At 41.0% G+C, this 22,894-nt stretch overlaps 1 protein-coding gene across 14 annotated transcripts in view; it reads right to left on the bottom strand.

The window, feature by feature from the left end:
* The window catches only part of SUN1 (Sad1 and UNC84 domain containing 1), a 53,440-nt gene extending 31,270 nt beyond the window's left edge, over positions 1-22,170 (bottom strand). For 5 of the 14 annotated variants that reach the window (XM_081839654.1, XM_081839662.1, XM_081839661.1 and 2 more), the window contains exons 1-3: positions 14,445-14,634; positions 5,953-6,049; positions 399-602 (exon numbers count right to left, since the gene is read on the bottom strand). In XM_081839654.1, coding sequence (XP_081695780.1) covers positions 399-602; positions 5,953-6,029 — 281 coding nt within the window. In that variant the 5' untranslated portion in view covers positions 6,030-6,049; positions 14,445-14,634. Of the gene's footprint in view, positions 1-369; positions 603-5,952; positions 6,050-14,411; positions 14,635-20,172; positions 20,228-21,973 lie in introns of those variants that run through there. The other 9 variants (XM_081839656.1, XM_081839653.1, XM_081839657.1 and 6 more) reach the window with 8 other exon arrangements.
* Positions 22,171-22,894: the final 724 nt, after the last annotated feature.

Genomic DNA, 22,894 nt, shown 5'->3' on the forward strand with positions numbered 1-22,894 from the left:
TCACAAAAGCATGTGCTAAAGGGTTAGGGAAAGAAAACCTAACTCAACTGGAGGCTACAATAGTAACTAGTACCATTTTTAAACAAATATTCTTTTAAAGAAATTCTACAGTACAACAGAGGTACTTGCAAAACTGAAGCATCACCTTCAGTTCTCCAGGAGAAGATGCCTAACTTTGGGAGGAGCAGTACTCCTCTTTTTGCCCACTGAAAACCCAAGGGAGAGTCAAAGTTTCATGCACACTTTTTAAAGAAAAACTAGTAACTATCATGATTCCCAATGCAATATAGAAATACAAAACAAAAATCACAGCATGCAGTTGAACCCCTTAAAATTTAATAGAATGGAAGCAGTAAGAAGGTAACTTACATGAAGTACCTATTAAAAGAAATGCTTACTTAGTTGACTGGTCTGCAAATGCCTTTTTCCCGCCATAGGAGCCGGTGCCACCACCAAAGATGCCTTCATTGTGTGTATCCTCAGGTGTGTTATATGTTACAGCAGACAAACGTAAGCTGCGCCTTGACATTCTTGGGGAGTCAAACACAGGGTCCAGTTTGTGTTCCGTCTCAAAATCTAGAGCAGTTGATGAGTAGCTTGAACTATAAAGGAAAGAAAGAAAAAGATTTTGGTATATATGTTGAAGGCAGCAGGCAGCTTCTCAACGGAGATGAGGAGACAGGAGTATAATTAACTGCTGCTGAGCAATCCATACTGATTGCTGTTAATGCTTCCAAGTAAAAATCAAGACACTTAAATCTTTGAATCTCTTTGGGTCTTGCTCATCTGAGAGAGTCCCCGTTTCTCCTTGTGCAAACCCACCATTTTATTGAAGATCATTGGGTTCAACGCTACTTCCCATCATGTAGAGAGATCAGAACATTGGAAAGGAACACCATCCTTTTCAAGGCTTTGAAATCTACCTCTTTCTTAATCTCAAGGGGGAAATGTGAGGCCCACTTGCTTATGAAGACATTCAGGATGTGAGCTGTTGCAATAAAATAATCCATTTTAATCATCTGCTGTTCTACAGGATTGGACATTAAACAAAATAATGTCCAATTATTTACTTATTGCTATGGAGTGGGCATGTATCTTTTTATCACTTTAACTAATTTCTCAGAGTAGCCTCAAAAGGTTTTAAATATTTTAAATGAATGAATAAATATTCCAGTGCTTCAGGAAAGTTAGTTTTGAAGCCTAGAGTAAAGGTAGGAAATCTCAGGCCTCTCTATTTGGCCCTCGTCACTCTCCCCAGGGTTGTAACTTCTCCCACAGACCATAACTTCATTGAGTGCTTTTGCTTTGCTGGAATGTGTCCTTGAAACTGTGATGATGCTTCTTGCTTGCCTGGGAGAACAGAGGTATGTATGTTTATATAAACCTCTAGTTTTTGCGTGGGTGGACTTTAACCTCTTACACAAAGGAAAAGGTTACATCTCCTGTTCTGCCACTTTTGTTTCTGGCGCTGCCCACCACTGGTATGCACTCCCTGGAATGCTGCCGAGAAGAAAATGTGGCCCTCTGGTTCCAAAAAGGTTTTGTGTTTTTATCATCACTGTTAAAGTTTGAATTTGTCTGAGGGCTCAGTTTGGGTAGTTTCACTTGCTTTCAAATATGTCCTATCTTGAAGTCTAAAAGGCGTAGTAGCTTGGCAAACATGGCCAGAAACTAAGTTTACAAGCAGGACTGTGACACAAACTTTGGAGTAGAAGAGGCAGGTGCTCTCCACAAAGGAACACCTATTGGTCCTCCCTATGCTACTTTCTTCCTGCAACCCACAGCTTCACTTTTGCACGTAAAACATCATCCCATGTGTTTCCCTGCCCAGCACTACTACTACTACTATCAAGTGGCAGGATACATTGAAGTCATCACTATGAAAGAGTGGGGGTGACTGACATGGTGACTCTCCCCATGACTGAAATGCACTCTACTGTACTTGCTCTGGAAACTGCAATTACGGTAGTGCAGAATGCTGCAGCACAGTTGCTGACAGGAGTGAGACCTCGTCAGCATATAACGCATCTGCTGAGATATCCGCATGGGAACCCAATTTGTCAAATGACGGATTTCAAGGTATTACTGTTTGTATATCAAGTCCGTAACAGCATGGGACCAGTTTAATTGTGGATTGCCTTACCCCATAAGTATCCATTCACTCCAATCTACAGAACTGGCACTGTTACAGGTGCCATACAATACTTGTTCCACACTTGTTAAGAATGTGATCTTTTAGTGTGGCAGCACCATCTATTGACATCAGACAGGCATTTTTGCGGTACTCAGCACCCGCTTTTTGTTTATTATATTATGATTGTTTTTAAATACCTGTTTTAATTTGTTAATTCTAATGCTTTTTTTGTAAACAACCTAGAGGTTTTATTATTACAATCAAGCAATGTGGTGAACTAAAAATAATAATAATTTAAAAATGGTGATACATTTTTCAAGGGCCAGCACAGTGCCTGCAGTAACAAGTGGTCTGTCCTTATACCCAGGGAGCCATGTTAGTCTGTTGTAGCAAAAACAAAGTTGTTAAATGCACCCATGAAAATATAAGTTATTTTAGGGGAAACTAATTTAGGATTAGGGACTGCTTACAGCGGGAAGGTAAATGGCATTCCGTGTGCTGCGCTGGCTCGCCAGATGCAGCTTGTCACGCTGGCCACGTGACCCGGAAGTGTCTGCGGACAGCGCTGGCTCCCGGCCTATAGAGTGAGATGAGCGCACAACCCTAGAGTCTGTCAAGACTGGCCCGTACGGGCAGGGGTACCTTTACCTTACCTAATTTAGGATTACATTTTTTAAAGCAAAACAATGGTCTGAAGAGACTCCCTTTTCATGGAGAAAAAAATGTAATGCCACATTAAACCAAATGTCAGTGAAGTGGAACTAATGCTGAAGAGAAAGCAGCCTTGAGCGTTGTGTGGTTAGTGTTAGAGGGAGGAAAAAAACAGAATTCTGGCTTGAGAATCTCACTGCTAAAAGTTATTAAACTGAAACTGTTGCAAGCCAAAAATGGCTTATCTTCTGAGTTACACCAATAAAACTCAGAGACAAAAACGTGCACAGCTTCAGTTTTAAAAGCAGGAATGCCAGGAGACTGCAATCATAACAGAAGATTGGGTTCAATCATTTATGGGGAAGAATGGGGTAGCTCAGCGGCAAAACATGTGCTTTGCAAACAAAATGTTTCAATCCTAATAAGTATGTCCAGGTAGGGCTGAGAAAGATCCTTGTCTGAAAGCCTAGAGAGCTGCTGCCAATCAATGTATATTACTGAGTCAGACCATTGGTTCACCTAGCTTGGTTTAAAGCAGCTTCCCAGGATACAAGATTTATACTCTAGACTTTTAATTGCATATATAAACATATTTCTCCATTAATTCTGCAGTTTCACACATAGAAAAAAACTGCATATAGTATTCCCTTCCACTGGCATGGAAGGGAACATTCCAGCACATGGGCAGAGTCTAAATTATTTGCTAATCATTTTAAGATTAACCACCACAAAGGAGAATTATCTCCAGCTTGTCTACAAATAATCAGGGGTCTGCAGGGATTGAGTGTGGAGTGCCACATTCAATCATGTGTGTCGAATCCCTACCCCCACCCACTGTCTGAAGTGGGACAGCCCAGACACAGGTTTGCTGTCTGAGAGAGAACTAGGCCATGCACAGCAGCCCAAATCGTATTGGGCCTCAGATAAGCTGGACCAGGGGTGCTTAAGATGCATTAAAAGCATGTTCTACGATAACTGACAGATGGGGAAGTTCAAGCCCAGGGGCTGAAAGCAGCCCTTGAAACTCTCCCCAGGTTGCACCCTGCACAGGCCCTACTTCCAAGCCTGAGTGTTCTTTGAATGCATCCTTGAACTCTAATCATACCTCTTGCTTGTCTGAATAAAGGACAGAGATGGATGCATGTAAAATTTTCAGGATAACCAGCCTCATATAACCAGCATGCTTTAGTGTAATTAATGCATGAAGGGTTTAATACCATAGAGTAAGCTGTCCTGCCAAGCTTAGCTATGTCACTTCCCCTTACCTTGGGTGGAAATAGGTAAACAAGCCTTTGTTCCCTGCTTCCCAGTCTACTTGAGGACTCAGCATGTGAGGAGGTCTGAAGGATGGTTCCTCCAGCTCGGCTGCACTACTCTCACCAACCTCTTGTGTTCCTATACTTATAGTTTAGTAGTTTTACCGCTTTGTAACTAAGCTACTTTTTACTGCCTCTGCAACTTTTCTAACTGACGTATGGAAGAACACATTATTTATTATTACCCATAAATCTCAGGGCAGGTTCCTGAGACCTTTGGTGAGTTTGTAAGTAAACCAATTTAAGTTACCAAATGTGTGTTCTATGCTGGGAAACTTCAGAAGGAACTTTTAAATGGGATAGTTTTGGAACTCACCCAGAATAACATATTTTTAAGGTTTTACATCCTACATTTTCACACTTTATTTGCCTCATATTTTATGAATTTATATCCGCTGGTTTTCTCTCACCAAAGAGTACTTGCCCCAAATTTGAATCTTGGCATTCCAGAATTCTCTTCCTTTTATATCTATTTTTCTTGAGCCAATAACATTTATATCCATTCTTCCTCCCACTTTTGCCTCTGGCCTCACAGGCATGTGGCCCTCAGAAGGTTGCCCAAAATGGAATGTGGCTCTTGGGCTGAAAAAGATTGCTTGTTCCTGTTGTAACTTCATTTAGTACCTGGCAGCTCACAATTTTGCTTTTTAAGGGAGTGATGGCAATAGTCTATTTAAACACTCCCCACAAGCTACTATTGGCACTTGTTAATCTACGGCTGTTTTTATTCTACTTCTGCAAGTGATGGACTACAGGCACACTATTCAAATGAAGTACCAGGCGCTACAGACAGCTGCCACTAGCCCCAATTTGTTTTCACTTGGCAAACACACCTATTTGTTTAATAGCATATTTGTGAGGGCTGCTCACAAATGCAGATTGTCTTTCAGGTCTTATTACTCTAGCTAGTAACAGCATAAATGGTGTCCTACAAACAAGAAAATTGCTCAAACATTAACAGTGCAAGAAAAACAATTGTCAGTTGTAAATTTCAGAGATGGAAATAAATCCACAAAAGTAGCCAGCCCCATCTACTTCTCACACATGCTATGTTGGTGGCACAGTAGAGGTTGGAAAAGGGGAAGGATACAACCCCTTTCCAGATAAAGCAAACTTCTTACCTAGTAGCCTGGAGGTAACTGACCACCAGCAACCAAACAAGTAGCTATTTACAAGGCTAGTATGAGAAAAAGAGCTACAGAATACACCAGTTTATAAACTCCACATATTTTTCATGGTGACTTACTTGGGGCATAACCATTATTCAGTAATACTCAAGCTTGATCTACTATTTTCCTTCTTCATCTAGGTCTAGGCAACCTGAGAAATCTCTGACAATACTATCTTCCTAACAGTTACTCCTGCCCATATTAATGCTGCAGGATCAGTAACATGTAATATTAAAAGTTTTTTGCAAAACTTAGCAATAAAAGCACAATTACGAGTAATAGTAAATTTATACCTTTGTACTTACTCTGCAAAACTGACAAGGATATCATTGCAGGATAGAACTATATTAAGTTATCTACACACACACCCTGCTATGTAATACCCGCCCCCCTGCATTTGCAAGCTAAAACAATGGTATTTGGGTGTGGTTCCCAAATACTTTATTTACAGCTACTTCCAAATCCTGAGTCACTGTCTTAGTCACCAGTGGTGCTGGATTAGAATCTACTGTAAAAACCTAAAACCAAACTGCTACATGTATCTATAAACAGGAAAGTCAGTGAGAGTTATGATCAAATGCCAGGTTTCTTTCCTTGATTTAAATCTTGCCACGAAACCACAACATACAAAGAAACCAGGTTCTATAGAAGGCAGCTTCTCCATAAGGAAAAAGATTCTCACCTGAGTGCATAAGTATAGCCAGTGTTCTCTGGCACACATTGGGGAGGGGTATACGTGTGAAGACGTGAAAAATCCATGGTCACTGTTTCAAATCATACTGCAAAAAGTTGAAAACACAGTGCTATATAACAGTTTAAAAGACAGAAAAAAGAGCTCTTGCTTGGTTCAGCCGGTACTTTAGAATACTGCAAATAATGCTTTGGCAGAGGAGGAAAAAAGCCACTGGTATCAGAAGTAGTGTGCATTTTTAATGTGGCTGCTAATGTTAGATATCCCTTATCAAAAGTCACATGAACCCTAAGCACTTCCTCTTCTGGACAGCTTCTTCAAAAGTCTTAGGCATGCTCTGTTCTGTTTACAAAGTTCTCTTAAATGGTGTTAACAAAAAGCTAAACCCTGTCCATACCTACAGTGCTGCTTATAGTATACTTGACAGATACTATTAAACTGCACTTTGCTGAAAAAAACCAAGAGTTTACAACACCCACAATAGTATTTTTTTCCACTGATACTAAACAAAAGGTTTTCTAGGTATTGAGAACTGCACCAATCAAAACAGTTAAGTAAACAAAAAGTGATGTGTTTCATATAACACCACATTTTTCTTTTAACATTTCATTTGTGCCACTGGAATGGAAAGAGGGAGTCTGGCTCGGCTTGTGCTTTGAAAGAGACAGCCCTGTTTAGCTGGGATTGATTCAACTACGGTAATCACCTCGAAGACAGCAAAGGCGCTTATGTACACACCCTAAAGGGTGATCCAAAATGCAATCACAAATCTAGTGCTAGATCTGTATTCCTGGAACTTGTTTTAGCTCAGGCATTTTAAGGGAGTCACTTTGAAATGTTTAGACTGTGATCTAAAGAGCCACACAGCTAGTTTTGCTCATCCAAAGGGCCTTTGGGTATGTGTTTTTCCAGAAGCAGTCCTGAATGCAAGCTACTTTTAAAACTAAGCATTTGTAAAGTATTTTTGTATGGTTTGGAGTGCAGAAAAAAATCCCACACAGCACACTGAAGGTCTTGGATGGGCCTGCAGTAGCTCTTTGGATTCCAGTCTTATTCAAAGCATTCTTATCCCACGCTTCAGCAGAAAATGTTTCAGAGTAGTTTCCAGATCAACTAAAAAAAGAAAGAAAAACTCCAGCCTTGCCTTCAGGCTTATAGTGTAAAAGACTAAAGGAAAAAGAAATGGGTAGGGAGGAGGGGGGAAGCTAACTCAGGGACAATTTCTTAAAGTTACAATTCTTATAGAGACCAGCTGGGGTGGAAACAGTTCAGGTGGCCTGATGGAATAATGGAATGAGGAATGATGGAATGATGAAATGGGGAAACCCAGCAAGATGGGCAGGATATAAATAATAAATCATTATTAAAATTATTATAATAACCCTTGCTAAGTGACAGGTGATGATGATGATGAAGAGCCAAAAGCAACAGGTCTCCCTGCAGAGCTGATGGAACAGCCCTGCTTCCCTTCTCTAATTCTGCTGCAGCCTGAAAGCAGGATTTTTGAGTTTTCAGTCTTTTACGATGAGTATAAAAACTGAATGGATATTAGCTGAAGGGCTACTAGACTGAAATGAAGGAAACACTAAAATTTTAAACAAAACCACAATTTAAGGTTGCAAAATGCCTAGATTTACGGAGCAGTTCAAGTAACAGAAGCATGAATAAATGTTCTTTCATAAGAACACAACACAAAACATTGAGCAATATTAGCTGTAAAGGCTGGCATTTTTAGACTTACTGGGCAAAAGGGTGCCTTCAAGGCTGATATAAACTAATTCACCCTGTTTTAAGATCACATCAGGCGCACAAACACTGTTCATCTGTGCTCTTATGTGCATGCTAGACACAAACCAGGGATTCTATTCTGACTGCTTACATCATGCTAAGTGTCAGCAATCATCATCAGTACAGGACTAGGAGGAGGGAGAGGACGAACATGCAAGAACCAAAGCCAACCCACCTCTCCCATGGTGAGCCTTAAGAAGAAGTGATGTGCTGCCCTCAAAGGGTTGTATCCAATGCTAGTCCTACCAAGAACAAACCCTCAGAAATGCATGAGCATGACTAATATAGTCCCATTCATTTAAAAAGGTCAACATTGAGTATGAAGTATTCAGCTAAAACTCATAGTGACTAAGACTGACAAAATGCTGCTTTGGACAAAAGGAGGACACTAGATGACACAATATTCTGGTTATTAAAACTGGATGAAATCCAGTGCTTGCTTTTAATATAATAGTAAGGCAAGTTACTCATGCAGGGCCAGGTTCTCAGAACAGTTTTGATCTGTCCTGTACCAATGTGCTAAAACAGGCAACTACCGTTATGTGCATGGTCACACATACGTGCACAGTGCCAAATCTGGAAGCAATGTGAAAACGTCATAAGGATGTCACTGAAACATCACTAAATTGGGGGGTGGGGCAAGGTGTTTCACACAAGTGCAATGACCCAAAACACAACCCCCGTGCAAAGAGGGAGTTGCCAATATTTTTTTAAAAGAATATTATTTCACATAGAGTGGCTGGGGAAATCCAGCCAGATGGGTGGGGTATTATTATTATTATTATTATTATTAATAATAATAATAATAATAATAATAGCAGCTATAATTTGGCCTTGAAGACAAAGAGGTTTATTAGGAAATGTTCACTCCATTTGTGAAATGAGCACCTCATAGATGAAATGAAGTGCTCTGTGCTTGCTGTTCCGACGGTGACAGAACAGGCTATGGCCAAACACATACAGTAAGGTAAAAGGCCTCAGTCCAGAATTTGCATTCACACAACCACAGCTCAGTAGTGTGGAGCTGGAATGGTAAGGCGGTTCTACCAGACAAGCACATTCAGAACACAGGCAGCGCACGTGAATGTGTCTGGATTGCAATGCCTTGACGACAAAAATTAATTAGCTGTAATTTGCTTCAAAACCCAGAAGAGGATGTTGATGCTCAGAAACACCCCAAACACCTGACCAACAGAGAACACAGAGTACGTAGGTTGGGGAACTTGTTTATAAAAGGTCAATGACAAAGTACAGAAAGTTAATGACCTTGCAGCTAATTTTAACAACATTTGTGCAATTTGGCACAGTGATGTCTTCACCCTATGCGCATTACCTGGTTTATTTACTGGCACCCACAGCCCAGCAAAACTCCTATTCAATGAAGTTGTCATCTGCACATGCACAACAGAGATCTCAGATCTACACATCTCTGCTTAACTACAACTTACATTTACAAATCAGATGGAAGCTGGTTTGAGAGATAATGCAGTATCTCCCAGGAAACTACAAGATGCATACGAATTGCAGCTAACATCGTATGTACACAGTTTCAAATATCAGCAGCGGGAGGGCACTGGAGCCGGAGTAAATGGGAATGTGTACACAGTCTCAGAAAAGAGTTTTATCCCAGTCCATAAGTGTACTGCATTTATACATGCAATTTCTAAAACTATGTGTGCTCTATATATACATCCAATTGTTTTATAAATGTTTTTTCTGTAATGTGAAATCGTTTTGAGATGGCTCATAGGAAACTATTCATAAATAAATAAATAATGTCTAATAATCACCAAATTGGCACAGTTACTATCAAGTTTAATTTGCAAGATAACCAGAAGTTGAAATCAGGTTATAATTCTGGTTTCAGCCATAGGTTTGAGGGGAGTCTAAGGTTAGAGGTACCTATTGCAATGCTGGTTCAGATGCAATGTGAAACAACAGTTTCAGGGAAAAGAAGAAGGAATAATAAGGGAGGTGTGTGTAAGAGAATGGGATGCTCCCAATTGCCTGACTGGCTTGGCAACTGGGCAATGCACTGTCTGAACTGGACCAGTGTAATTACTCGTATAAAACTGCAAAGCAGTGTACCCAACAGCTAGAGATACTGGAAACAATTGAGAAACCCGGCTGTCTACAGTTCCCTCTGGGCCCAAACACAGACTAAGAGACACTGTTACTTACCAAGCAGCATTGCATCAACAAATCTAATTTTGACCTGGCTGCTCAACAGCTGTCGTCACCCTCCTGAAACCCCACATATGAAACCTTAGATTGCCAGGGAATGATCTTTAACAGGCACAAACACAAGCTACGTAGTGAGCTGTGACTTGTGTTCTACAGGAACTGGACACATAGCTATTATTTGCATACATCCCCCTTTACTCAAGTTAGAGATGAGCTGTTTAATCATTAAGATTCCTTTCCCACACAAGGCATCTGGCAACTTTCCAAGAACTAAAACTAAATATATTTTGCTCCTTCTTCAGACTATTCTGTATAGCTACAATCACAGCAAGAACTAACGGCAAGGTTATTGGAATCTCCCACTTATAGCTAGTATTGTCTTCAGCCTTCTGTTGCAAAAAACGCAAGTGCATACCCTGAAAATGCAATCTAGTGTAGCATTAATATTTCTGTGGAAAGGTCAGGTTTCTAGAAAAAGCAGGCACTGATCTTTGGAGGAGCACAATGACCCTCAGACTCATAAACAAGAGAAAGGAAATTTGAAAATCTACAAATATGTAAACACAAAGAACTTGGTTATTGCTAAACTTTCTCTTTGGGAGAAGTAGATTGGGGCAAAATTTAGTGGGACAACTGTTTGTTTGTTTTTTACATGGAAAGCCCAACAAATTCATATGGAAAGTCAAATAAATGTTAGCTATGAAGGATGAGTTGGTGTGGAGCACAACCCTGTCTTCTTGAAAATAAATACACTCATTTTCTATGACCAACAATGCTCTTGTGGCCCCCAATTCATGGGGGAAATAAACATAATTCAAAACCCAATTTTCCAGGTAAGCACTCAAATAGGTTCAGAAGGAGGGCCAGTAAGAGCTTTCAGGACTAAGGAATGGTTGCAAGTGTGGCACCTGTGAACAGAGCGAGAGTAGATAATGAACTTACTCCTTAATTTTATTTTTTTATGTGAGATGATGGGATAAGAATGAAATGTAGATGTTGACTGTTTTAATCTCTTATACTGTTAACTGTAATTATTTTTAAACTGTTTTTATTATTTAAATTTTAATTTTTAATAGTATATACATTTTGTTAAGAAGCTACCCAAGAATGTTATCAAGCATTGCCATCTGTCTCTTAAGAGTAATGATTGCTGAGCTCTTGGTCAGCCTGTTGGAGAAGGCTAAGAAGTCCTGACCAGAGGCAGAAATGGAATGGAGTGTTTCTCTCTTGGGATCTGTGGATGGCTTTCCATGTTATTTCATAAGTCTGAGAAGCAGAGAATCTGCAGGAGGTCAGAATGGTGTTAATTGTTTTCCTCACAATCCCAGTCTTGACAGCATTGCTGTTCAGTTTTGAAGCATAAAAGTATGACTGATATCAAAGGGATGGTAGATTGGGCTCTGAGAGAGAAGACAGTGAGATGAGGAAGGGTCAAGGGCCCAGAATCTCATATTCCATTAAGTCTGGGAATCTTGGTCAGCCATGTAGAATATTTCAGATTTCCATGTGGAATGACTGTGTCTTGCATAGGACTTTCCCTAAAAGTAGAGAGACAGAAAGGTATATAGGAGGCCTAGTAGCCACTGTAGAAAAAGTGAATCTACCACTTAATATCCCCATTATTGGAATTTGGAGAAGCAGTGTGCCATTTTGGGGTTCCTTTGGACACAAAGAATATATTGACAGTTAAGAAGCCCAGATTAAAAGTTATTTAATGAGTTCTAGATGATACTGTCCTTGCTGAAACCAAAAGAAATTCATAGATGAGTCCACCATAAATTTCAGCTGCCCAGCCCAAAATAGCTGATCCACTCAAAATAACTTCTAAGTGTAGAGCCTGGTACAAGAATGGGAGCTCACACCAAAATAATTGGCAGTGGTGGCTTTGATGGAAGTGGAATGGTCTCCCTCAGGAGGTTGTGGACTCTCCTTCCTTTGAGGTTTTAAAGCAGAGGTTGGATGGCCATCTGTCCTGGTTGCTTTAGTAGAGATTCTTGTATTGCAGGGGTTGGACTAGATGACCCTTGGGATCCCTTCCAACTCTACAATTCTACGAAAGAAGCATCCGGATCAAATCTATCATAGGCCAGCACGATTCTTCTTATCAAGGATTCATCTTGAATTCTGCTTTTTGGGGGGAATCGCTGGCATGGGTATTAATGCAGCCACGAAGCCATCCACTGAGAGGACAGTGCACCTATCCATCACTTCTATGGAAGAGGATAAAACGTTTTGTGATAGGTTTGGAAGCCGCAGCATCTTGTCCTCCCTTTCCTGAGCCTGTCATCAAACCTGTGTGGGTTACGAGGCTATGAAGTTATAGAAGCCTTAAGAGTGATGTGTGAGCTGGTGCACTCTTCCTTCTCTTTCTGTCAGAGGGAAGATAGGCTGAAATGTCTGAAGAAATGAGCAAGGTGGCCTCCAAACCCGCATCTCTGCAGAAAAACTGAATAAGCACAGGAACCTCCTACACAGAAGGGATATCAAAGTGCTGTCCCTGCCTTGGACCAGAGAAGGGCTTAAGCCAGCCCAGCCTGCTCTGCTGTCCTGTGACCACTAATTATCTGGCCACAGAGTGCACAGAGAATATTATAAATTCAAATGATCCAAGAAACATCTCAAAAAATTGTGGCCAACTCCTAAATTATTGCATAGGAGACAGTAGTCCTGTTCGTACCTCCAGTACCACATTTACTCAATGCATAGAGAGGAGACAAAACAATGAAAGCTAGTGTGGCATAATGGTTAGAGTGCTGGCCTCTGACCTGGGAGACCATGGTTCGAATCCCCACTCAGCCATGAAGTTTACTGGGTGGTGACCTTGGGCCAGTCACTATCTCTTAGCTTAACCTACCTCACAGGGTTGTTGTGATGAAATGGGTGAGAACATGGCTATAGTGCAATAGCTTCATCACTCAAGTAAAAATAGCCACGTTTTAAAAGGGAGGGGGATTTTCTGCTCCTCACAATGATTCCAATGTGTCTCTCTGTACTCAGCAATCTTATTGACAGAAGTCCATGGCTCAGGAGAAAACTATGCAAATTGCAAAAGGCTTCAAACTTTCACTTTTGTTTTTGAATAAGGTTCAAAAATAAGACTTTTGGGAGGGGCGGGGATCTCCACTTATTTTTCTTAACAGGTCTGGATGGTGGGATGGTAGTAATCAGAAGTACAAAAAGTGGTACCTGATATTCTGTTTAAGTAAGTTGTTGATGCAACTCATGTGCTACATTTCAAAGCTGCTATTCTTTTTAACAAATTCAGAACCATGGACATCAGTTTCCTTTTGCTGCTCAATTCACAAGTTGTGATAAAAAATATGAATACATTCCACTCTAGTTTCACTTTTGATAAGGAAAAGGGATTGAAGGAGTAGGGTATTAGATGTTCACAGAATACAGGCATCTTTTAGAACTACTGGAACATATCTCTTATAAGAATACACTAGCAGCAATAATACATCAGGCAATAACTGTCTATAAAATGGGCCTTCATTTTAGAATTAAAAGGATAGTATTACTGATCAAACAATAAACAAAACATCAATAGTGCTGGTTTAAAAATCAAGACCTGCTATTCTTAAGCATTTTAAAAACAATATGGTTACTTACGAGCTATAATATGCTAACTATGTATATTCCAAATGCCTCCTCAAAACTAACTGAGCTATGAACTCTCTTTTCAGTGCAGTACATTAAATTATGGTTAATGCAGCCAATAACAAATAGCTTGCACCTTCAGATTTTAAGAACTTTGCTGCTGCTGCTTCAGCAGTTTACAAGCTAATCTAACTATAGTATTTCATTTTAGTCACTGAAAACTCATTCCCAAAAATCTGAATTATCTTACAGGGAATATCTAACATTTTGCAGCCTCTTTTACGTACCTCCCCACATTAAAATTTAAAAAGAACAGGCTGAAAAGCAAAGAGCTTCAAGCAAAAGTAAATATAGTACACGATTTAGGACAAAAGACAGTGTTTCAGAAATATGTATCAATCACATGTTTAAAAACCCCCAGGTATTCTGACATACAAATCTGATCATCTATAATATATTGCACTTGGTGCAAGCTTTGACTGTATTATTACTTAGACTGTGGCTGTCAAAGGAGAGCACATATTACAACACTGTAAATATTTTTAAAAAGACTTATTCTGAACTTAAGAGGAACATACATAGCTAAATTGCAGTTAACAGGACATAGAATTTATAAAAATACTGAGCATTTTCTACATGCTTCAGACAACATGAGTTGAGTGTTTTCACTTTACAAGCTAGTAACCCTGAAAACCAGGAATGATTGAAAAATCCAACTCAACTTGTTCTGTACAATAACTCAGTCAGATCCCAAATTACTAAGAAACAAATTGCAAAACAAGGCTCACTAAAGCAGAACAAGCAAGCAACTCGATGCTTTGGCACAGCTAAAAACAAACTCAAGTTGCCAAGTTACGCTCCAGATCTATCAGACCTACACAACTGATCAGAAAACAGCAGCAGAGGTACACCTTCAAACCTGGATCTTTTCAAAATGCAGCATCATTTATCCCACAGAGAAGGAAGGAAGAATACTTTAATTCAGCATTGTGTTCCAGGACGGGGCGATCTCCTGCCCAATAACTCAAAAGAAGTTTGAGAGTTGACAGCACATTCTTTCTGTTCCACACTGCAGAATCCCAAAATGGCTTCCCAGCGTCAACAAAGCCTGAAGGATCAGACGAATCTAATCCAGCCTCTTAAAGCTTCCATTGTCACTCAGAGGCAGACTTTGAATTTATTGGACAAAGCTACTTCAGCCAGCCCACAATATTTAACCACTTAATTTCCTTCAAGGATGTACATACTGAAAACCTTTTCCCAGTGTTTTATTTATAGTTACAGGTTTCCATGGCACTTTCATTCTCACCTTTAATTAGCTCTTTAGCACGGAGAAGCTACAATACTGCACAGAAGATCCCCCCCAACATGCTTTTGTTGTTTCCCTAGGCAACCTGCAATGTTCTGTTTCCACAACATGCTTCTATTTAGCAAAAGGAAGGCAGGGAGGGGGCGGGATCAGGCTCTTCCCTGCTTTTTAAAAATAAGCTCTGGAGACCTATGAGCAAGAACTCCATTAAACCTGTGCTAGCAAAATTGATACTTTAATAAAAAATAATTGCAAGGAGGCAAGCGCAGTTATTCAAATGCTAAACAACGTTCTTATGTGGGGGGGACGGGACCTTTACCTATGTAAATTATCTGCACAGCTCTAGCACTTTCATCATATGCAAAGCAAAATTTGAATGTCAGGAGCATTTTCCTTATTCTTTGGAACTTAACTTAAAAACCTTTTCCTACCTCAACAAGAGCTGGCCTTAGAGGAAATATTTAAATGTCCCACATTGTGCAAGGGCTAGAGCTTTTGAAATCTGGCAACACGAGCTTATTCATCCCACCTAGCACTGTCCAGAGCCTTCATCTCCATCTTAGAGATTGTCAGCTTTCACAGTGCTTAGGTATGCAGCTCCCCACTCCCCTCTGCCTCTCATTGCTGCCACCTGTTGCTCACCCACATGCATGCCATACCTAATGGAAAAGGTGGCAGTACTCCCCCCCCCCACTATTGCTACAGTGATCCCTTGCTCTTCCTTCCCTCCCTCAAGGTTCCCATAACCTTGTCAAAGGAAGCCTCTCTGAAAGCCTCCCTCCCTCAGTTCAACAGATAAAACAAAACTGGCAGCTCATCCATGCTCATTCTTAACCCTGACATATAGAAGCAGTTGTCTGGGGCTGCATGAGACCATGACATTCTTTGAATATGCAGGATGCACTATAGTGAACCCCCAAGGACTAATCAATACTCAAATAGGGCAAAAGGTTTGGTGCATTAAACTGGCAGGAGGGTGAAGCCAATACACACCCGAGGAGGGGCCAAAGAGAGGCTTGGCCCTCCCCTGATTATAGCACATGCCTCCTCAGCATTACACATATCAAAGATGCCAGGAGCAGTTGTTTTAAAGTTTTCTAGCTTCAAGGAATCTGTTTAGCATCAACTAGCCCACCAAAAGACCCAAGTACTTTGTGGTGTGCTCTAGCCACACAGTCATTTCAGAGAGGGTGCCACCTCACCAAATCACCATTAACACATATGTATTAGAAGTAGACATCTACCGGTAATACTCCCCTACAGCTGCAGATTTCTGGGAAAGATTGGCAGCACCAAGCAAAATATCTTTCACGTAAGCTGTTAAATCTATTATTTTGTTATACATGATAATGAGGTGATATAGTAAACCAGTTCAATGAATTCTTCAATAAATCAACTTGGAAAACAGAATAATAGGAGTGAGTTTATGAGTAGTGCCTGCATATCTATATCATATAGCAATATATGTTGCATTTCTCATCCATGTGATGTTTCATTTGTAAATTTAATAAAATCATGCCATACAGTGTAAAAATCACCATTTTCTTTCTCTCCCCTTTCCACCTTCAATTTTGGTCATAGATGCTTCAGTTGAGATACATGCATAGCAGTGGGTTAGATTAGATGACCCTTAGGGTCCCTTTCAACTCTACAATTCTATGATTCTATAACATCATTGCCATAGTTAGAACATTTCCAGGTATAGTTTGGAATTCTAGTGCCTACATCCCCCTACAGGGGTGGAGGACCCATTTAGATGGTCTGCTCCCTGATCCCAGCCCAGAGACCAATGGAATATGATGAACTGCTTAATGTTCTTGGGAATTTCCCAGTGGATGGGGCAGGCATTCATGTGAAAGGTCCTAGTCTTGCAAGATAAGATGGGCACTTGAAAGTTTAGCAATCTAGTTTTCTCTCCAGTGCTATGTAGTCTGTTCAGCAACTTGGCACTTCAAGTAATTATGGATGATAAAACAGGCTAGACAACAACTAGAACCCAGGTCTTTGTTACAAAGGCAGTTGAGCACTGGTTAGAGTACACAATCATGCCTAACCTGAAACTGTTCTTAACCCGAAGTACCACTTTAGCTAGTGGGGCCTCCCGCTGCCGCGAAATTTCTGTTCTGAAGCAAAGTTCTTAACCCGAGGTATTATTTCTGGGTTAGCGGAGTCTGTAAACTGAAGCGTCTGTAATCTGAAGCGTATGTAACCCGAGATACCACTGTATATGGACTATTGAAATTGGAGTTGAAAAATACATCTTGCGCCTTCAATTTTCAAATTAGCTTACACTGTATTAAGAATTAGCAGCTCTCTCACATGTATTGCCCCCTCCCAAAAAACCCCCTGCAGAATTATTCATAGGTGGAATGTGCTAGGATTCCATTTTTATAGCAAGGATACTTCCAACAGTATGTAATTCTTAAGTGCAAAGCACTTGTTTCCAAATGCCTTAATATACAATCTACATACCATATAATTGCACACAAATACATTTTGCTGGATGAACATGCTGCGTACAAGCCCTAGAATCCATGACCAATCACAGTTTCTCAGAGTGAAACACATACATTTGTTCTGATGGGAATTAGCATGTTACCACAATATAAACAGTCACACTTTTAAATAAACACACATTTTTCTATATGTACACCAGAGAGAGCTGATGTTCATCTTCTTCAGAGATAACTAAGAAACGCATATAAATATGAGAAAGTTTGCAGTAAATAAATCAGTCTAGCCTCACTTAGTAATGGAATATTTAGTCTTTAGCACCATAATTGCACACTCAAAACCTGCCTGCCTAGGTAAATTTTCCTTGTTTCAACATTCAAAACCTGATGCGCACACTTCATTTTCCATTTCTTAATGCCATGCTGGCACCATCCTGTTCCATGCTGTACTGCCAAGAGCTTTAATATTTTAGCCTGGATCACAATATCACTAAATCTATAACTCTACTTCAGAGCCACATAAGCATGCTAAAACCAGAGAGACAATGCAAAAGATGGGCATTAAAAAAAATCATAGTAGACCAATACCAATGGTCTACTATAATCGACTTTTTATTTTGTTCTGTGTATATCACAATGTTTTTTTTGTTGCTATGGCCGACGGCTGACGCAAATAAAGTTTCATTCATTCGTTCAATGGGGCAAAGCCCCAAAATATGTTGTATTCAAGTCTTCCTTGCAGAATTAATCCACTACTGTTAACAGCAGCAATGGCAATAATAACTAATAGTACTGGAGACATCACCATATGTTTCCTGGCATTTATGCAACCTGTCATCAAATTCTTTATTGACAAAAATATACCACCAACGCCCAGCAAGATGCCAACCCTTCTGCAATGCTAGCAGAAGGATATCTTTTCATTTGAATAAAGCATGCTGTTTTTTGTTTCCCAGCTGTCTGTTACAAACCCCCAGACCACTCTGGAGCAAAGTACCACAAATAGTGAAAGCACAGAGAGCCGTTTGTTGCTCTTTTGTGGACAGGTCATTTATCTGCCAAAGAGACACAAGGCACAGCTGCTACTGTTCTAATCAGAACTCTATTAAAGCCTTGTGAGCCTGGATTATCCTTATAGGACTAACTGTGCCACATTCCCATATGAGGGGGTGTATCTGAATATAATACACTTAATAATTTCCTGGAGAAAGAAAACATAACTACCTGCCTGCAAAGTGCTATCCAACTATTTTTACTACAAAATATGACTACCAAAACTTCATGCCTGTTCTCACTCTGAATTTTTATATCACTCGCTTTAATTTCTTACTTACATTGTCCTCAGCAACAATCACAAGGAAACAATTTTACCACAAGTTACTAAAATCCGGGTGCTACTTAACAGAACTGGGTCAAATGCCCACCATTTTAAGCAACTTTCATATGTATTTATTGGACACAGTTCTTCCTATTCCAAAGTCTTGAGGCGGGTAATAATACATATGCTTGAATCCATCACTGGCTACTAAAAACCAAATTAAATCCTCATACGGTTTTTCAGAATAAATACACTTTTCAGAATAAATACACTAAAGCATTATTTTCCATAGAAACTCACTGAAGGTTATTTATTTATATTACTGTATAAAAATATTTATAACCCAGCATTTACCAAACATCCCATGTCAGAAATATATGCTGTTAAAAACAAAAATTAAAATAAAACAAAAGCAATGTAAAACAAAACACAGAATTCAGTTACAAATAAAACCACCAGCAGCAACAGAAACTCAAATGGCTAATACACCTGAATCCCAAAAGGCTAGACAAAGAGGTGTCATCAGCTGCTGATGAAATGACATTGGTGTTGTAGTGAGACAACTTCCTCAGAAGGGAAGTCATTTCAAAGGCAAGAGGCCACTGAAAAGAAAGCCCACTCATGGGTCCCTACCCCCTACTCCATAAATCTCATTAGGCCTGGGAGCCACCAGCAGAGCTTTCCCTATGGGTCTTAAAACTCATGCAGGTTTGAATGGGAGGAGGCATTCTTTAAGAAAGTTGGGTCCTTAGACACTGAGGGGTAGCCAAGAAAACCATTAATGTGTATCCTTACAGATTTTGATTTGGTGTCTATATAGTGCACTTGAGAGCATTTCCTGGTGGTCTTAAAAGTTGTACTGGCAGTCATAGGAAGCTGCCTTACACCACGTTGGATCATTGGTTCATCTAGCTAAGCATTCAGACTAGTTAGTACCCATTCCCCAGGATTTTAGATAGGAGTCTTTTTCCAGTCCTACATGGAGATGCCTGGGAATGAACTTGGGACCTTCTGCATGCAAAGTTGGTATTATTCCACTGAACTACAGTCCTTCCTGTAACCTTTTGCATGCAAAACATGTGCTCTACCACTGAGCTGTGCAGCCTTTCTATTAGACATGCAGGGCACCTTAAACTGAGTACTAGCTTATGTGAACTCATATTCCATCATACCCAGCAGCTCACAGTATGTAAGTGTGAGTAGGAAAACTATTAGTTATTCACTGATTGATAGTCACATGGCACATGAGTACAAGTCCCAGCCCAGAGGGTTCCAATCAGATATCGGAAGCAACATAAAAGGGGAAAAAAATCACAATGAAACTCAAAGAGGTAGCATGAAAATGTAGAAACCAACCATAAAATGTCTGACAGAATAAAGATATTTCCAACACCTATCTAAAAACAGGAAGAAATAGAATACGGCACAGGAAATAGAATTCAGCTATGTATAATTTTAAAAGATAATATAATGCCAAAGTCTGAAAGTATTGGTGACCACTCGACAGACTGAAAACAAACATTTAAGAAGTTTTAATCCTAAATTCAGGCAGGCCATACCTTTATCAGAACCTCCCAAGACAAGGAACAAACTTTCAAATGCTCCATAAGTTTTCTTCAGACTGGATGTGAAAGCAAAAGTAGGCGGAGTGAAGAGAGGGGAAAGGAAGGAGGGGGGAAATTTCACTTCAAAAAATGGTTACATTCATAGTTTGTCCTCCAAGTGGTGCAGGGCAGCTTACATGGTCCTCTCCTCCCATTTTATCTGCACAGCCACCCTTTAAGATAGGTTAGGCTGAGAGGGAGGAACTGGCTCAAGGACACACATATTGAAGTTCACAGCTGGGTGGGGACTTGAACACCAGGTCTCCCCAGTCTTGGTATGCTACCTTGAATGAAAGGCAGACTATAAATGTAATAAGAAGATAGCAACAACAAAACCATCAAGGTAGGTATTGCGACATTTTGTCGACATCTTGGTTTGCCCCATTAAAAGTATTAGCTGGCTGCAGCTTTTGGAGCCTTCTTATGGAGCAGCAGGGGCGACTTTCTATTTTTATTTTAATCCTAGAGGGGGAACCTGTGGTCCTTCAGACTGTTGTTGGATACCAACTCCCATCAGCCCTAATAAACCCTAACTTGCTAAACTACCTTAGTGATAGAGGTATTTTAGCAAAATGTGGAGGATCACAGGCTACCCACCCCTGCCCTAGCTGGAAGCTAATGCATTTTTATGCATTTGATTTATGTTCCATTTTTCATCCAAAGGAGCTCAAGGTGGCATACATAGTTTCTGTCCTCCATTTTATTCTCACAACAGCCCTGTGAGGTAAGCCAGTCTAAGAGACAGTGATTTGCCCAAGGTCACCCAATGAGCTTCATGGCTGAGTGGAGATTTGAACTCTTGTCTGCCGGCCCAACAATGGGTTGGGCAAGCAGTTAAGAAAATACCTTTTTGGAATTGTTCCTTTCAAATTTTAAACTCATCTTTTATTGTATGTGCATATGTTTCACAAGGCCTTTGGCTCTTAATTATCTGCAGCCTCCAGTGGGTGGAATGATTTAAATCTGCCTTTTGAAAGCGGATTTATCCTTGTTCGTTCCCTTTATGTGTATTTTATGCCTGTTTCAATGGACGTGTTTGTTGTAAGCTACTTTGGTTTTTAAAAAAGCAACCAGCAAATTGTATGGTGTGTAAATTGTTGTAAACCTGATTTCCCCCCCCCAAAAAAAATGAATCATTGAGTAGAAGGGGTTCCAAGGGTCATCTAGTCCAACCCTCTGCAATGCAATAATTCGTTTGGGGTTTTGTTTTAGAATAGCAGGCTGCAACTATTTGTTCATATAAAAGGGGAGCGGAAAGGAAGGAGGGGAAGGAGAATGAAGCCACCAGATATTTCTCCCTCCCCGCCTTTTCTCTCGATTTGCTTGTGTAACCTGGGGGGGGGGGGTTAAAGAGAAGAGCCCCCACCCCATATTATTGAGGGGGGGGGGAAGAAGCGAGGGTGTTGGGGGGGGCCTCCGAACAATCCTCGCGCTAAACTGAGGGGGGGGGATTTCCCCTCCTCAACCTCCACAGTATAAAAACGGAGGCTGCGGTGGCGGTTGTGGTGAAGGAACCGAGAAACTCCAAAGCGAATGAAGGCGGCGGCGGCTGCTGCGGCAAGCAATGAATCTCGCTGAGAAACCGAGAGAGGGCCGCGTTAACATAATACCGCCGCCTGCTCTTTCCCTTTCATGTATTCCCGGGCTAGAGAGGAAGAGAAGGAAAGGAAAAGAGAAGCAAGAGCAACGGAAACGGAGTCCACCAGGCGCCTCGGCCGCAGCGCGCGCTCTGTCTCTCAGAACGGCCGTTAGTTACCTGACGAGAGGCACGCGCACGCGCCCTGGCTGCCGGCCGTCGTCGGCGCACCTGAGGAAGGTGACGAGGATCTCGCGCTACTTTACGGGAGCAGCGCCGCTACGCATCCGTTTCCCGCCCGCCCGCCCCCAGCCTCGCTTGACTGAGGGGAGCTGGGCGGGAGGCGTCGGCGGACTCGCCGCTTCCCTGAGAGGCCTCCAGGATTCCTCTCCCTCTCTCTGCTCCTCATGCCCCGCCCCGCCCCCTTCGGCCGCGGGCAACGGTTCATTTTCGAAAATGGCGGCAACCGCAGGAATGGGCTGGGCTGCGGGAAGCCACGCCCACCGCCCCTCTTCCACACGGAGGCGGTTGGTCAGGGTAGGAGAAGCGCTCTCTGCATGCTCAGTGGGAAAACGGATATTTCTCCTCAGCCGGTGCCTTTTCCCGCTTCCTTCGTTTCTAGGTGTGCCTAAACCGCATCTCCAGCTCTGAAGCAGGGATTGCCCCGCAGGAGGCGTAGGAAGGTCAGGTAGTACCAGGTGCGGAAAATTTCTTGTCACCCCCTTTTTTTTTGTCTGAAAAAAATGGTTTTATGTTATTTCATGTTTTCTTACAAATGAATAATAATAATAATAATAATAAACAACTTTTATTTATAACCCGCCCTCCCCGGCTGAAGTCGTGCTCAGGGCAGCTAGCATCAGATACATAACACTGATACAAAATCACACAATAATTAAATTACCTCCTAAAAACATGTCAAAATCAAATTAAAGTCTAATTAGATGGCTTTCCACAAGGTTAGGGTTGGGAACAGTAAGTGCTCCACTGAACTGAAATTTCAGCCCTCACGACATTAGAAAATAGTCAAGTAAACAGCTATTTTCGTGGAGTAGGGTCGAGATATTAACTGATATGCATGAAATTTCATATATAGCTATA

The sequence above is a fragment of the Podarcis erhardii genome (assembly GCF_964252035.2).
Source record: "Podarcis erhardii genome assembly, chromosome: 14".
Taxonomy (NCBI): Eukaryota; Metazoa; Chordata; class Lepidosauria; order Squamata; family Lacertidae; genus Podarcis; species Podarcis erhardii.